Source organism: Melopsittacus undulatus, chromosome Z (genome assembly GCF_012275295.1).
Source record: "Melopsittacus undulatus isolate bMelUnd1 chromosome Z, bMelUnd1.mat.Z, whole genome shotgun sequence".
Taxonomy (NCBI): domain Eukaryota; kingdom Metazoa; phylum Chordata; class Aves; order Psittaciformes; family Psittaculidae; genus Melopsittacus; species Melopsittacus undulatus.
Window position 1 is genome coordinate 82,780,050 of NC_047557.1, and position 16,290 is coordinate 82,796,339.

The 16,290-nt window shown below is 49.7% G+C and overlaps 1 protein-coding gene across 1 annotated transcript in view; it reads left to right on the forward strand.

Moving 5' to 3' along the window:
- The window catches only part of VAC14 (VAC14 component of PIKFYVE complex), a 66,891-nt gene that overhangs the window by 3,167 nt on the left and 47,434 nt on the right, over positions 1–16,290 (forward strand). Inside the window, exons 2-10 of the mRNA XM_031051816.2 lie at positions 286–436; positions 2,324–2,491; positions 3,164–3,226; positions 4,198–4,305; positions 5,036–5,145; positions 6,327–6,433; positions 7,769–7,903; positions 8,178–8,330; positions 10,658–10,715. Coding sequence (XP_030907676.1) covers positions 286–436; positions 2,324–2,491; positions 3,164–3,226; positions 4,198–4,305; positions 5,036–5,145; positions 6,327–6,433; positions 7,769–7,903; positions 8,178–8,330; positions 10,658–10,715 — 1,053 coding nt within the window. The remainder of the gene's footprint in view (positions 1–285; positions 437–2,323; positions 2,492–3,163; positions 3,227–4,197; positions 4,306–5,035; positions 5,146–6,326; positions 6,434–7,768; positions 7,904–8,177; positions 8,331–10,657; positions 10,716–16,290) is intronic.

Below are 16,290 nucleotides of genomic sequence, written 5' to 3' on the forward strand. Positions count from 1 at the left end.
CCTTGGGAGTCTACCTTAGGCTTGGAGTTCACAAATGGTAAAGGAGCCTGCATGCTGGGAACAGCAGGAGGACAGCAAGGAGCTGTTGGATTTGAGTGGGGAGGAGGAAGGACCTCTAGTTTCACTTGTGGGTTCCTTCAGTGTTCCCTTTTTGGTGTTTCTTTCTTTGATATTTTTTGTGGGAAAATTCCCTGTTTCTGACAGCCATGGGGAGCTGAGACACCCCCAGCGTTTGTGTCGGGCAGAACCTAAAGCCCCCTGTGTGCTTTCCTCTTCTCTCCCCAGGCTGGTGCGAGAGTTTGTCGCTCAGGCCAAGACATCTCAAATCAAGCACGTGATCCAGATCTTGTCACAGGAGTTTGCGCTCTCCCTGCACCCCCACAGCCGGAAGGGAGGACTCATTGGCCTGGCCGCCTGCTCCATCGCCCTGGGCAAGGTAAGTACAGGTGGGGTTTTGTGGCTTGTGTGAATTGTAGTAGGATAACAGTGGCTCTTTGTCAGCGTGACAGGGAGACTCAGGCTGGTGGCCTTGTAGCAACTTAGCTCCGTCCCTGATTGCAGCATACAGCTGGGTTGTGTTGGAGTATCTGCAGCACACCCAGCCACATCATTTGGGCATAGAAACATTTTCTGGCCTGGATGGCATCTTGGCAGCTTCCTAGGCATGGTTGAAATGCATCTGTCCATCCTCAGTCTCCAGCAGCTGAACTAGACTCAGCAGGTTGGGTACTAATTTGTGTTCATGGAGCTGAGAAAAATTGAAGCCCTTTCAACTCCCACCCTAGCTCAGTCAGTTCCAGCAGCACAGACAGGGCCTTTGGGAAGCAGGGCTGAAGAATGGGCCCAGCAGTGGCAGTGTTGTGGTCAAAGTGAGAGAGCAGCATCAGGTGTCGGGATGCGTTAGCCTGAACCAGCAGCTTTCTGTTGGATTTGGTAGAAGTTCTACTTGCTCAACGTGTAGATCACTCAGTCTGGTTCTGGAGATGTTATATCGATGCTTCTTGCATGGGACGTTGGCGAATTCCCGTTCCAATTAAGGTCGTTATAACATTTCTCTGATTAACAAGAACAAGCTCGGTAAGGTGCCTCCAGGTCTACACCAGAGCATCTGGATCCATGTGGAGGGGAGCACAGACTGCAGGCTAATGGCTCCATCAGGTTTTTGAGTCAAACCATGCAGCTGGTTTTTGAAAGCACCTCCAAGGGAAGGAGTTGTCTTGATCTGTAGAGGTATACAGCAAATAAAGTAGCGCAGGAAGAGCAGGCTGTGCCTGTTGGATTTGGGCTGCATCCAAAGGAGCACGACCAGCAGGTCGAGGAAGGTGATTCTGCCTCCAGTTCTGGATCTGCCTGAAATTCTTGCTATGCCAGTGAATCCTTAAGCAAAAATCTTAAATCCTTAAATAAAAAATCTTGGGGTGGAGAGGAGACCTTATCAAACATACTTGTGGGCAGAACCAGGATCAACCTGGCGTTTCTCTTCCGTGGTCCAGGAAGACAAACCTCAGCACATAAAATTAATCTTGCTGTGGAATCAGAGCCTGTCAGGGACTTCAGCCAACAGATGTGTCCAGCTTGACTTCGCTAACTCCTGTAGCTCCTTGTCTACAAGCAGCTGCACTGGCTGCAGTTGCTTCTCTCCTGATAGCTGAGACCACGGCTGTGTTGGTGTTTTTGGAGATAACAGTGCAGGAAGGTGATTTGGGAACCTCTGTGCTGCTCATCTCCTGATGTTACAAACATTAGCCCAACAGACTTTCTTTGCCTAAGTGAAGGTGCAGGTGGGCTTGGTCTGTCACTGTTTGGGCACTGGAAAGCTTGGTGGGTTTGAGCCAAAACCAGCTGGCAGAATGGGATGAATCCTGGCTGACTGCTACAAGGAGTGGTGACAGCTGATTTTGCTGGGGTCTGCCTCAAGGCCTGTCTGCAGGGCAGAGAGAAGCAGGGATGGGCTTCTCTGTGGGTCAGTCTTCAGGAGAGGAGAGACTGACTCACAGAAAAGGGTACTCAAGCCCTTGAATAGCTGCCCAAACTTCTTGCACATCTCTGGGAATCAAAACCAGGCAAGTAAAGTTGCAGGTACCATTTCTGTTGCTGGCATAGACTCCCTTGAAACACTTTCTCAGCTTGCTCAGCTGTACCTGAATAATAAAATGCAATAATTTCACTAATAAAATCCAAAGCTCATTAATAAATCCTGTGCAGCATAGGTGCACTAAGCCATTATGGGCCTGAATTTCTGCATTATGTTCCAGGGCAGCGCCATCTCTTCTGTCTCTTTCTGCCATGGTCCTCAACTAATCAGTCTCCTCCTGCTCACTAGGACTCTGGTCTTTACCTGAAGGAGCTGATTGAGCCGGTGCTGACATGTTTCAACGATGCCGATAGTCGGCTACGGTACTATGCCTGTGAGGCTCTCTATAACATTGTGAAGGTGGCGAGGGGCTCTGTCCTCCCACACTTTGACGTGCTCTTCGATGGCCTCAGCAGGGTAAGAAGCTTCTTCACAACCCCTATGTGCTTTTCTTTCCCACACTGGAGAACTAAGGATTGTTCCCTAGTCCTTTTCTTCTCTGGATCAAACAAACCAAGTTGTCCGAGGTCTTTTTTCTAAGTAAACTTGTTTGCTTTGACTCAGCCAGGTCTGAAGGACCCCATGAGTAGTTCTTGCAGCAGTACAGTAGCCACTGATTTTGTGGGTGCTGGAGTTCATTGTAAGATACCTTGTTCTCTGTCATCATCTCCAGTATGCATTTTCCTGCCCTTTGTTGAGTGATACTAGAAAATGAGGCTGATAGAACTGCTGCAGGCAAGGCGGCTTTCCAGCACTAAAGCTTTGTGGGGTCAAAACCATGTCTACACATGCCTGTCTGCAGTTTTTCACTGGCAACTTATATTTCTCTGCCTCTTGAGAGAGTGGCTGCTGGCCCATGAAAACCTGTGTAGCTGCAGGAGCTGCTGGGTGCTTGGTATCTCCCTTAGGAAGTTTCTTGGGATAATTTGTTGAGCCTAATGAGGAGTTGGAGATAAAGGGGCTTCTCTGTGTCTGTCTCTGTGATGGCAAAGGATAGAAACAGTCCTGTGAGCCTGATGGGAGTTCCACAGAGCAGGCAGCAGCCCTGGGACCCACTGTTGCAATGGTTCTTGTCTCTGTCATTCACAGCTGGCTGCTGATCCTGACCCGAATGTCAAAAGCGGTTCTGAGCTCCTTGATCGCCTTCTCAAGGTATTTTTCCTCCCTAGCTGAGAATCCTTGGTGCAGATTACAGGCACGTCCTGACTGGGATGTGTTGGTCTCTCAAGCCCGTGGCTACTGTCAAAACATTTTTTTCTCTCGCTGACCATAGTGTCTCAGATTGAGGGTCTGGTGGTGATCCTGGGCAGCTGGGTTTGAGGAGCTGGTAGGTTATCACAGTGCCACATGAGTGTTCACATCTTGGTGGCCAGGTGTTTGGGGGAGCAATGTTTTAACCTGATCAGGGTTGCAGCTTCATCCCAGGCAGCAGGACTCTTCCTCTGCTTTTCTTCCCTTGCCTGAGTGAGTAATGATGTGAGCAGAGCTACTCTGCTGCTGCTTCAGGCTGGGTGGTTCGGTTTCTGTTCTGTCTGCTGATGAGCTTTTACTCTCACAGAGCTCCCAGTTCTTCTTCTGCTGTTCAGAGGTGAGTATTTCTCTGCCAGGTTCTGCCCTCACTCCTTATTATCACAGCAGTTAATGCAGGATGTGCATTGCCTGCTGCAAACCTTCCTGCTGGGAGATCTGCTCCACCGCTGGTGCAAGAGGCTTGGCACACGGCAGAATCCACCAAGCGTGTAGGAAATGCTCTAAAGAAAAGCCAGGGCATTCTCCTACCCCTGATGTGCATGCATCAAAGATGCTTGCTCATGTGTGCAAAACACCACTGAGGTATGAACTGAGGGAGCTCCCGTCCTCCTCCTGTTCAGCAGGGCTGGCACACAGCAGGCAGGAGCTTTCCTCTCTAGTCCTGCTCTGTGTTAATCCCTGCCCAAGGGGGATTACTAGGTCATGGTCTGAATGAACCATGTGATTTCTTCTCCTGAGGTCTCCTGACCACAGACACATGTGTCAAATGTTTGTCATCTATTTCCTGTCATATGCCTTAAAAAAAGCCGGGTAGGAGTGGCTGTTTACAGCAGTGGCCATCCCTCCTAACATCCTCTGCTTGGCCTCTGCAGGACATTGTGACAGAGAACAACCAGTTTGACTTGGTAAGCTTCATCCCACTGCTGCGTGAGAGGATTTACTCCAACAACCAGTATGCCCGCCAGTTCATCATATCCTGGGTAGGTGCACACTGCCAGTCTGAACTGCAAAATCCTGTGATCCATCAGCATCCCATGTCTGGGCAGACAGCAGATATCCACAGTGATGTGTGGGCTCAAGCACCTGAATTTATTTGGACAGGGCATTTAAACCAGGAGAATTACTCACCTGCTTCTTTAAAATCCCATCTCCCTGTCGCCACAGTGCTGCAGTTATAGAGATGTTATGCTGGTGCAGGATGTTGCACACCAAGTTGGAAAACAAAGTCAAAGCATCACTTCTATAAATAGACACACTGTGGTCTAGAGGTTACAGTCTCCCAAGGGAGAGTGACAGGATTATTGCTCTCCTGGAGGCAAGGAATCTACTTATTTTCTCCTTTTTGTGCAAGACAGAAGCTCTCTGTGCTTGGCTTTGGTCTGTAGAGGGATGTGTGCCTCTGCTGCTCCGTCTCTTTCAGGTGTACTGTTTGCTGACCCCTGTCTGCCTGCATACATCTTGGAAGCCATTCCTGATCCCTGCTCTGGTTTACAGAGCTGTGGTTGGAAAGGTAGCTGCAGGCTGATGGCTTGCTTCCTGTGCTAGCCCAGCTTCTTTCCAAGACAGACAAGTCCACTGTCCCCTTGTCCTTCCCCACCATCCCACACAGCTCAGCTCTGAATTCCTCAGTATTGTGTCCGATTTGTGCTGGAGATCTTAGGTAGCTTCTCCAGAATTCACCTCTACATTCTTATTCTTCCCCTGAGCTAGATCCTGGTCTTGGAATCTGTGCCTGACATCAACCTCTTGGATTACCTCCCGGAAATCTTGGACGGGCTTTTCCAGATCCTGGGAGACAACAACAAGGAGATACGGAAAATGTGAGTGTGGAAGCTGGCTTGGTGCAAGGGCTGTCCCTTGCTTACTGTCTGTTCATCACCCTTTTCATTTATAGGAAAGATGGGAAAAGACATTTTAGCAGGACCTATTGTGACAGGATGAGGGGTGATGGTTTTAAACTGAAAAAGGGAGATTCAGGGTAGGTGTGAGGGAGGAATTATTTACAATGAGGGAGTAAAACACTGGTCCAGGTTGCCCAGAGAGGTGGTGGATGCACTGTCCCTGGAGACACTGAAGGCCCAGCTGGTGGCAACCTGGTGTAGTTGAAGGTGTTCCTTCAGAGAACCTGCAGGGTGGGTTGGACTAGATGAGCTTTGAAGATTCCTTCTATCTCAAACTGTTCTGTGGTTTTTGTGATCCTGTGACTTGTTTTCTGCTCTTCTGTGTAACTACAGCAAAATCCCATGCACGTGGTGGGAGACAGAGCTATCTAGCTGGCTTGGTCAGTTGGTTGAAGTGTCCTTGGGAAAGACATCCCTTCCCTGAATTGTTGTGGCTGGAGTGGCTGTGGAGGACACTGTGGTCTGTGCTCGGGGACAGACTGTTCTGGCTCAATTTAACCATTGCCTTCCCAGTCCTTGCACCCAGTATTGGAGCTGCAGAGGCTCATCTGTGGTTTGCAGATGGAGTATGAGCTCTCTGAACAAGCTTGCAGCCTGTGAGTCTCTCTTAGCAAGACAGAGCACCAACCCAGCATCTCCTGAGTGGAGAAAAGAAGCAATCGTTGGGAGCTTGCTCCTCAGGTCCATTGCTGGTCTCAAGACAGAGGCATTGTGAAGTGCAGTAGTGGCGGCATGTTCTCAGGGAGATCAGAGAATCTTGGCTTCTTGGATTGTGAGAGGGTAACAGGACCTATTTTGTAGTGCCCAGGAACCTGGTGAGACTGGCCTAGGTCTGTCCCAGTGCCAAATTCTCCTGGGTCGTCCCTGCTTCTTTGTTGCCCAGTGTCCACATGCTGAGGAGCAAGCACAGAAAGCTTTGGGTATCTTCTGCCCCACCCCCCCCTCCCCTCCGTGCTCCCCATTCCAGGCACATCTTGGTTTCACCAGAGCCTGCTTGCTATGCCTGTAAGAGGCTGGTCTTTGTAACTTCTCTGTATCATCCCCATAACTTCTCCATGCAAGATCCTCAAGCACTGACCAGCTGCTTTGCCTTTCTGCAGGTGTGAGATGGCTCTAGGGGAGTTCCTCAAGGAGATCAAGAAGAATCCTTCCAGCGTCAAGTTTGCAGAAATGGCCAATATCCTGGTGATCCATTGCCAGGCAGCAGGTGAGGACCAAGCAGCAGTGTCTACCTCTGTGTTTGTGGTGCTGATCGTAGGGCAGGAGTTTTCCAGTGGCTGTTCACCACTCACCCACTTGTCTTTTCTTTGTCATCGTGCATGCAAATCCTACTGAAAGGGAGGAACAGGCAGCTACTGCTCTTGTACTGTTGAATCCCAGCCTCAAATACAGCTCTGGCATCCTCCTCGAGTGGAAGTGCCTGAAAGTAAAATATCTGGCTGTGGATATTCAGTACGTAGAATCATAGAATATTTAGGGTTGGAAAGGACCTTAAGATCATCTAGTTCCAACCCCCATGCCATGGGCAGGGACACCTCATGCTAAACCGTATCACCCAAGGCTTCATCCAACCTGGCCTTGAACAGTGCCAGGGATGGAGCATTCACAGCCTCCCTGGGCAACCCATTCCAGTACCTCACCACCCTCACAGTAAAGAATTTCTTCCTTATATCCAGTCCAAACCTCTGCTGTTTAAGTTTGAACCCGTTACCCCTTGTCTTGTCACTAGAGTCCCTCATGAATAGTCCCTCCCCAGCATCCCTGTAGGCCCCCTTCAGATACTGGAAGGCTGCTATGAGGTCTCCAAGCAGCCTTCTCCAGACTGACATCTGGAAGTATAGGAGATAGGGGCTTAAACTCTGCTGCCACTAGGTGCATAGGCAAACAATTAAGTTTTAATGTGCCACACCATGCTCTAGCTCCTGCAGGTCCGCTGTAGGCAGTGGCAGAGGGTTATAGCTGCAGCTGAATGTATTTCCTGAGAAGGATCTTGTCTGTGAGCTGAGTTCATTGAACTTACACTGCTCTTTAAGCGTTGCTGAATGGGAGTGGGTTTCTTCTGAGGCAGAAATAGACCCAGACTGCTTGCTCTTGATTAAACTGATGCCCCATGAATTCATAGTGTTTAAGCCTAAAATTCAGCTTTGCCTTGGGTGACTGCCCCAGCAGTGCTCCCTATTCCAGAATTTAGGGAGGTTAAAGCCACAAGGGATGTTTGACCCACACACAGCAGCAGCTACAGGTGTGACAGAGGAAATAACCTTATGCATTGGGAAACTTGACAGAATACTTGTAAATGAGGAAGCACCATGGATTGAACTGGGTTAATTCTGAAACCTAATGTTTGTGTTTAATCTGAACCTCACTGCAGCCTAGGTCTTATTTATCTCCTCTGAGACGAAACTGTCACAGATTAGGGTCATTCTGAATTGGTGACTCTGAATGGAGCAGAGGCAGCTCTGCTTGCAGATGGTGCTTGGCTGTGGAGTCTGCTTAGCTACCACTGCTGTCCTTTCCCTTACCTTTATCCCATGTCTTCCAGATGACCTGATCCAGCTGACAGCTATGTGCTGGATGAGGGAGTTCATCCAGCTGGCTGGCCGTGTGATGCTCCCTTACTCTTCAGGGATTCTGACTGCTGTCCTGCCGTGTCTCTCCTACGATGATCGCAAGAAGAGTATCCTTGTAACCCAGACCTGCTCCCATTCCTGCTACAGCAACCCACAGGGAAGTGCCTATTCCCTGCCCCTGGGATGCAGGGCCAACCAAACAGCTGGAGAGGGCTAGGGGAAGTCCCACCAAGTGCTGAAATCTGCACTTTGGAACTGCGGGGGATTGCAGTACCTGGGCTGGGGCAGCCATGGTGGGGCTGTGATGGCTTCTCCATGGCTGGCCAAATGTTGCACCTTCTGTGTGTGGGACTGCGTGTTCCTTACACTGGCTTCACTCAGATATTAAGCAGGTGGCGAATGTGTGTAACCAGAGCCTGATGAAGCTGGTCATCCCAGAGGATGATGAAATGGATGAAGCTAGACAGTTGACAACCCTATCAGCAGAGCCCACCTCAGAGGAGTTCATCTCCAAGCCAGAGGCGGCATCCGGTGGTGAGCCTCTCTCCTTATTCTGATCCATTAGAGTGTGAAGAAGGTCCTCAGGAGAAATTCTGAGTTGATTTCGTGTCCTGTGGCAGCTAAGGGGACATGGGACCCTTCTGCTTCCTTTGAGCCTTGGTGCTGTGCCAGGGTCACTGAAAGGCCTGGTTCACAGGCACTGCTGCACTCCCTGGTCAGCATCCCCATGCCACACTTCACTTCAACTTAAGTCATTCAATTGACGAGAAAATGATGATTCATAGTTAAAATGTTTAGTGTCTTGCTACATAACACAGGGAGAGAAAAGCACACCTGTCCTGCAGTGACTGGTTTACGAGGAGCTATGATGCTCTCAAATAAGAGCTTGAAGAGCTGTGTTAGTCCAGGGAGAGCACCAGCACCTGTGTGGAGAGTGTCTGCATTGGGGTAGGGTAGAGAACAGAAAAGAGTTTTCAGTCCTTTCCAAAATTCACAGTGTTCTTGTGGCCATCACCTCACAGAGGTATTGTTCCAGTTCTAAAGTTTCCAGAACGGAAAAGGTAAGAAGTCTGAAAGTGGTATGGGAACCCTGGAAGAGTGTTCAAGTGAGAAGAAACTACACCAAGAAGCACCCAGTGGATCAGTTCCTGGAAACAGCAGCAGCTTTAGCTTTCCAGCTGCATCTCTTTGATGCTGTTGTCTTGGCATGACTAAATGCTTCTTCTGGCACGTATTCTTGTCCAGGTGTGTGAAATACATGTAACATTTACATCACACAAGCTAATCTGCTCTATTCTGGGGCTGCACCTTCAGCCCAGTGCTGTTCTGTAACATGCTTGCAAGTGGCTTTTGGAAAATCCTGTCAAAGGGTTTCCCACTTCCCTGCGAGAGGAAGCAGGAAAGTGGAAATTGAAAAGCTGAGGGTTTTTCTTATTCAGCAGCAGCTGGGTGCAAGGCAAAGAGGCAGGAGTTGTGCAGGCAGGGAGCTGTGCAGGCAGTGGGCAGACAAATGGGTGCACAGGCAGTACTGCAAATGGCAGTATTGGTGGTTCACTGGCAGAATTCTCACTTGCCACTCAGGAGGTTCAATTCCTGGCCAATGCAGTAGCTTTTTGGAAGGAAAAAAAATTCAGTGCTGTAGCACAGCAGCAAAAAGTATTCTTCTTTATTTGTTCCAAGAATACCTGATTTTATTAAAATCTATGTTAGAAGACCTTTAAAACAACAGACCTTTAAATCAACAGAAAGTTTAAGCACTTTAATCTCTACCCCTCTTGGGTTGGATTGTACCTTGAAGTGGGCAGGATCAGGTAAACTTGTGATGCTATTGCAGATCTGGTCCCTTGTGCTGATATGGTGGTCCTGTTGCATGTGTGAGTAAAGGCTGTGGGCACAAGGGTGCATGAAGAATAAAGTTCATCCTGTCCTGTTTTCACCATTTTTTGTAAGACCCAGTTTTAGCACAGAGCAGAGGTTGGAAGGCTGGTTGGGTTGCTTGGCTTCCACATGGAGTCATGCTATAGGAATGCTGGCCAAGTGGAGATGTCCTGGGTTGGACTCAGCCTTTTCTGTGCTTGTGTGGTATCTCTAGGACTTGAAATCTGTACTGTAGAAGGCAGCTCTGCACTCCCTTAATTTAATGAGTCTATTCTGAATTTAAAATCCTAGTGAGTGGAAGTGTGGCAGGAGATCTTGCAAGCTCTTTGAAACACAAAATTTTCTGGAATAACTAGTTCTAGTCATGTCAGATAGCTTAATACTTGTTATACATAATAATATATATATAATATCTATATGTCTCAGATTAGATATTAGGAAGTTCTTCCCTGCAAGGGTGGTGAGGCACAGGTTGCCCAGAGAAGCTGTGGCTGCCTCATCTCTGGCAGTGTTCAAGGCCAGCTTGGATGGGACTTGGAGCAACCTGCTCTAGTGAAAGGTGTCCCTGCCTGTGGCAGGGGTTGGAACTGGGTGAGCTTTGAGGTCCCTTCCAACCCAAACTGTCTTGTGATTCTGTGACACCATTCTGAGCTCCTTCTTTGGGAGTGGTTGAAACCATCAGAAGGATGTCTGTGGGTCTCTGTTGCAGAGGAGACCCAGTTTGGGGCAGAGGTTTGAAGCTGTGCAGTCTGCATTTTGCCAGGTAAGTGCAGTCCTGTGCCAGCTATGTGCAGTACCTCTGGCAGTGGAGAAGACTTTGACAAGGAGTGTTAAAGGCTCAGTGGAGGTAGAAGGGATCCTCGGGGTCCCCAGACTGTCATGGTGGCTGGTGATGTCTTTGCAGAAGATCATGCAGCTCAGCTCTCCATACTCTGCCTTACCTGTCATCCCACTAACTGTGTCTCCTATTTACCTGCCCCCAGGCTTTCTGGACGTAGCCAGCGATTCCAGCTTCTGCAACCGTGTCTTCACAGCATCCAGGTAGGGTCTGTTTGTTGCTTCAGAGGGGCTTGGAAAGAAGGGAAAGTTTCTCAGGGTGCAGACATCAACTGACATAACTTTGGGGAATGATGGTGTGGGCTGGAAAGCAGTTGGAGTCTTCTGGTCCACAGTGGGGTGGATGCATTAGGAGTCGACTGCTTCCTTCTAATGCACCTGCACCAAAAGGTCTTGACTTGATCATAAACTGAGTGGTTTGCTCCCTCAGGAGACTTTGCAAAGCCCCCTGGGGTGTATCTGATGAAGCAGCAGTGTCTATGCACTCAGGATTCTGCACCTTGCCTATCTTTTAAGTCCCCACGATTGGTCACTCTGGCTAGAAGACAGGCTGAAGGTTGGGAGAAGGTCAATGGTTGTTTTGATTATGGGTTTTCTCGCTTGGCCAAAATAGAAAGCATTTGGTTCCCTCCTGCCTCTGCAGAGGAATGGTGGTAGAGGAACAGTGGTGTGTGGTCTGCTGGAGGCACAATATCTCATCTGAATAGTCTCTCCTGCAAATACCTTTTTTCCCATCCAGCTCTCAGTTAATCTGGAAGCAAATCCATATGCTCTTACATCACATTTACTTTTCTACTGCTGCTTGCAGTACTTTTCCTAAGAGGTCGTGATTTCCAGCACTGTTACTGTGATGATGCATGTATTTGGTTGTTGTTGTGGTTCCCAAACTAGGCTCTGTTACTCTGGCTGCCTCCTATCAGTGAGGCTGATGTGTGATGCCCGTCATAATGCATCCTAGAGCAATGCAAGCATCTGCTTTTCACGTTGGATGGTCTGTACCTTCAGTTTGCTTTTTTGCACTCCTGCAAAGCCCAGCTACTCCCTGGTCTTAATGATGCCCTTATATTTTTCCTCTCTTGAAAGTACATCTCTTTTCACTTGGCATTCATTTTATAGCTGTTAAATGGTTTTCCCTGGCTTTCCTGTGGTTGCTGCATCTGTCCTGGCCCTGCTCAGCCCTTAAAGTTTAGTAGGTGCTGAAGTGGGAGTGCGTAGGACTGAAACTGGGAAGGGGAAGAAAAAGAAGAGGCAGTAAGTCAGGAGGACAAGTGATAACTGCTTCTCTGTGCTGAAGTATTTGTGCCTGGGGAAGAGAGGGAAAGAAGACCAGTGGGGAATCAAAGCGGAGAGAGGTGGAGTGACTTGGGCATAGAGTCACTGAGAACCCGACCTAAAGGAAAAAACAGGGAGAACCATCCAGGACAGCTGGCAGGATGCTTTGCCTCTCTAAGAGACCTGGTTTTACAGAAGGACTTGTTCTTGAGCCGTTCTAAGCCTTTTTAAAAAGGAGACTCCAAGTTTTATCCTGGGGTTTACCTGGGCTCAGGCCATGTTCTGGGACCTCTCTGCTGTCCCCACATCAGGACCTGGAACCTTTTCACCATGGCATCCACTGGGGGGGAACTGGCATGACTTGGGGTCTGTTGGAGGCTGACAGGAGCCATGGACATCAGCCCACTGCTCCATCTATTGCTCAGGCTGCCTGGCTTGTCCGTGGTGCTGGGAGATGAGAGATGTCACCAGTTGCAGCTGTAATTTGTACCAGAGTGTGCGCAGCTGCCTGCATGCTGAATGCCCACTGGGTGTCATGACAGGACCACAAGAAACCATGTCATTGCTTTGGAAAGGTAGAAGGCCTGCAGAAGGAGGAAGTTGCATCTACCTTTGAAGATGAAGTCACTCTTTGCTTGTTTTTTTTGTTTGTTCCCCCCCTCCTTTCCCCAGTCTCCCCCAGTGAGTGCTGGAGCATGGCCCGGTGCCAGACATCCAGCTCCCACTATCCAGCTCTCACACCCCCTTCTCCTGCTGTCCCCGCACAGCTGAGGTCTGCAGTGGAATAGACTGCAGCAGTGGACAGAAGTGAAGGAGGAGGATCTCCATCAGCATAGGTGGAGGAGCTATAGCTCGGCATCTGCAGAGGATTGTCTTCCATGAAGACGTCATCCAAGAAGATGACAGGTCCTCAATGCTTGATACATGGATGCTGGGCACATTTCTGTGGCCCCAAACTGACACACATAGTCCCCTTCCTCCCACCCTGCTCCTAAAATGTGCTGTTGGCAGCCCAAAATGCTTCCAGGGTAATTGCCAGCTTCACTTGGAGAGAGCTTCCTGGTGGCAGTTACTAGAAAATGGGGACTGTGTGCCAAGACAGAAACTGGCTCCTGGGAAACCCTGGCTGCAGGAGGCTGGAGGGGATTAGGGGCTGCCCATGCAGATGAAAGTCCCTGCTTCCAGTGTCTGCAAAAACTGTCACCAGAGATGGACCAGAACTCTGTTTCAGAGGGAGTGGACCTTTTCTGTGGCCTAGGTGACTGTGCTGATGCTGCGATGGCTGCTGTGAGCCTAGGTCAGGAAGGGGAAGTGGGAAGTATGGCTGCTGGAGGAGAGCCCAGGGTTTCTTCTGTCAGTCTGAACTACTGCAGGAGAAGATCCAGATGTCTGTCCTGTGTGACTGGACCAAAGCAGCTGGAAAGTGACTTTTAGGCTCTTGAAGCTGCATCGGTGTTTTCAGTACAAGACCTGGGTAGTCTGAAACAAGTTCTAAAGGCATGGCTGGCAGGCAGCAGCCTATGTTAGATGTATGACAGTTGGACAAGGGTGATAGGACCAGGATCCCTTACCAAGCTAGATAAGGGAGGTTGGGGCATCCTTTTGTGGTCCTTGATGCAAGCAAATCTTCTTGTTTTGGGTGGTGTTCAGCAGCAAATGGACATGTAAAGCTGCTTGTTGCTCTGCAAAAAGGCCAAACAGCTGCCACATGGCTGAACCGCCCAAAGACATGTTTAAATCAGACTTTGAAATTGGGTAGTTAGGGCTTAGTCGAAAGCCAAAATTGTTGCTGCTTGCCTAGCGCTGGAAGTTTCTGTAGCCCCATGCCCAGAGTCTGATGCACCTTCAGCTTTCAGCCACCAAGATGGAGAGCCTGCCAAGGTGGTGAACACTTGCCCCACAGCACCCAGGGAATGGTAGGCCAAAGGCAGCACAATGCCTTGCTTTGAGCACCAAGCCTGCCTTGGAATCCCGTTCTCCAGCCTTCAGGTTGAGGGTGTTCTCTCGAGGAGGCTCCTCCTGGCCCTCCTCTCCAGCCAGGAGCAAGGAGGTGGGTTCCCTTCACTGCTCCCACTGCGCCATTGGATGGATGAGCTGGAGGGGACTGTGGGTACACTTGTCATAGTGATATACAGCTCGTTGGACTGGATGCCTCTGCCTAGGCAACCTCATTGCTTCTCTGGGAGATCAGCTTGTGCTGGCACTGCAGGCATTTCCAGTCCTTGGAAACCACAGTAAGCAGAAGAAAGCCAAGAGCACCAAAAGGAGAGTGATGGAGTATGAGAAAGCAACAGCTTGTGGGACCCATAGCAGAGAAGAGCTCATTACCTCCTGGCTGCTGGCTTGAGCCCATTGAGCGGCACAGCTGCCAGCTGGTATGGGAGCTGCACTTGTGACTTGGCCCACAATGAAAGAACCTGGCTATTTCCACCCTTGGCAAGGCCGCTTCACTGAGCCTGCTTAAAGGCTAGAGCCTGGCCTGGAGCTTAACCTTGTCTGAAAACAGGGACAGGAAAGCAGCTGGGATGGCCAGGAGGCCAGGAGGGAGATGACAGCTCAGGCATTGGCAGAGAAAAGGTGACTGCTGAGGATAGAGATGGCAGAAGCCCTTGAAAGTGGAAAAGTAAGAAAATTAATTGATATGTGGTGAAAAATATCACCATGGGTTGAATGCAGTGGAAAAGTGAGCTCTGCTCCTATGCTGAAGATTCTTTCTGAGATGGGAGGGATGTACTGGGCGGTGAGTCTCCTGCCCCACCACTCACTTTGAGCAAAGGGTGCCAGTATCCAGAGGTCAGAGCCTAGTAAAGCCTCCATCATTGTTCAGCTCGCTCTAAAAACATATTCTTGCTGTCACAGATGAACGACAGAGGCGATGCCAGGGCCACATTCATCCTCCAGAGGAGAATCTGGGGTAGTGGGTTAGATGGAAGCAATTACATCTGACATCTGCCCTGCTGCAGATGCTGGTGTGGGAGCTGGCGTGGCAGCCCAGAGGATCACGCTAAGGCAATGCCATTACTGGTGCTCCCACTCTGTGCTGCTAGGGATTAAGGAGAGCTGGCACAAGCTGTGATCCTGCTTTAGAGCTGCAGTCACGGCAGCGCTTCTCATGTTCAGCTCTGTCTTCAGCTCTGGAAAGGTGGCAGCCCATGAGCTACTCCATCTCAGGGGCAGAGGAGCATGGTTGGTGGAAGATTTTTAGCCAAATTTCACACATTCGTGAGACCTCTTGCCTTTCAGGATGGGTGTCCTGGCTTTGTGCTGAGTGAAGAAGCTGCTTCTCCACCAGCAGCCCCCCCCTAAAATGTTTATCTTGGCAGATGTGGGAAGGGATGGCAACCCAGGAGCTTTGTCCAGCACCAGCCATTTTAGCAGGATCTGAGCCCAGGGAGCTGCAGGGTGGGGGTACACGGCATGGCTGAGGTCTGTCTCACTCAGTGTGAGCCCAGCACTGCCAGCTACCTCCTGGGGTCAGCTCAGGTGGATGTTGGCTCTGCGTGGGTACTGCCTCATGGGGAAGGGGTTTCCACAAGCAATTTTGGCACAATTACTTATGAAATGGTTTGTTGCTGTGCTGGCAGAAGTGCAGCATCCTCCTCTAATGGCACAGTGGCAGACCATGTCACCTTGCGTGCTCTTGACCTGCTTCACAGCAGCATGGCCCTGATGGATGTGACAGCATCAGGGCCACTTCTAAACCAGCTGACTTCATGCACTGTTTCTCTGTGCCTTCCTTTTGACCACTTCCTCCTGAAAACACATGTTACCCTGAGGGCTTTTTCCCCCCATCCTCCACAGGCAATGTGTATTTTGGCATTGATCAAGGATTCATGCTCCTCTTCCATCAGGAGTCCCATGCAGGGTGGGTGGCAGGCTGTGCTGCTGCAGCAAGAGCTGGTTTTGCAGGAAAACCAGACACGGAGCTCCTTCAGGCTGGTTTTAACAGCCTGGAACACTGCTTCCTTGTACATCTCTCCCAAACTCCCCATGCTCTGAGCCCCTCCTTCCTCTCGGTTCTGACCATTTGGCTGCTGTTTGTAACACCAAAGCAAAACCTACTCTAACTCAAAATGCAACTTGCAGACCCTGGCATCTGTTCCATGAGGCCCATTAAGCAGTCAGATATCTCCAGGGCTGTGAGGGGCTGCAGTCTCCTCCTTTTGCCATTACAGTGTGTGTGCTGGGAAAGATCAAATCCTATTAAGCTACAGCTTTACTTGCAAATTATACTATGAGAAATCTGCCCCTTAGGATTTCTTATCAAAGGAGAAGCAGAGCATCTCTGTGCTCTCTAGAAAAGCCATCAGGATTCCGGTCCAGCCTTGAATCATTCAGTAGATTGGGTAGGACAGGAGTGAATTAGCTCTTCAGTGCATCTCTGTCTTGGAAGTCTGCTCCAAGCATCTCAGGTCCACCCATCTTGGGTCCAGCCATCTCTCTCTGCTGTTGAAGAGGTGGGAAACCATCATGTAGTCTTCAGGATCACAAACAGGACAAAAAAAAA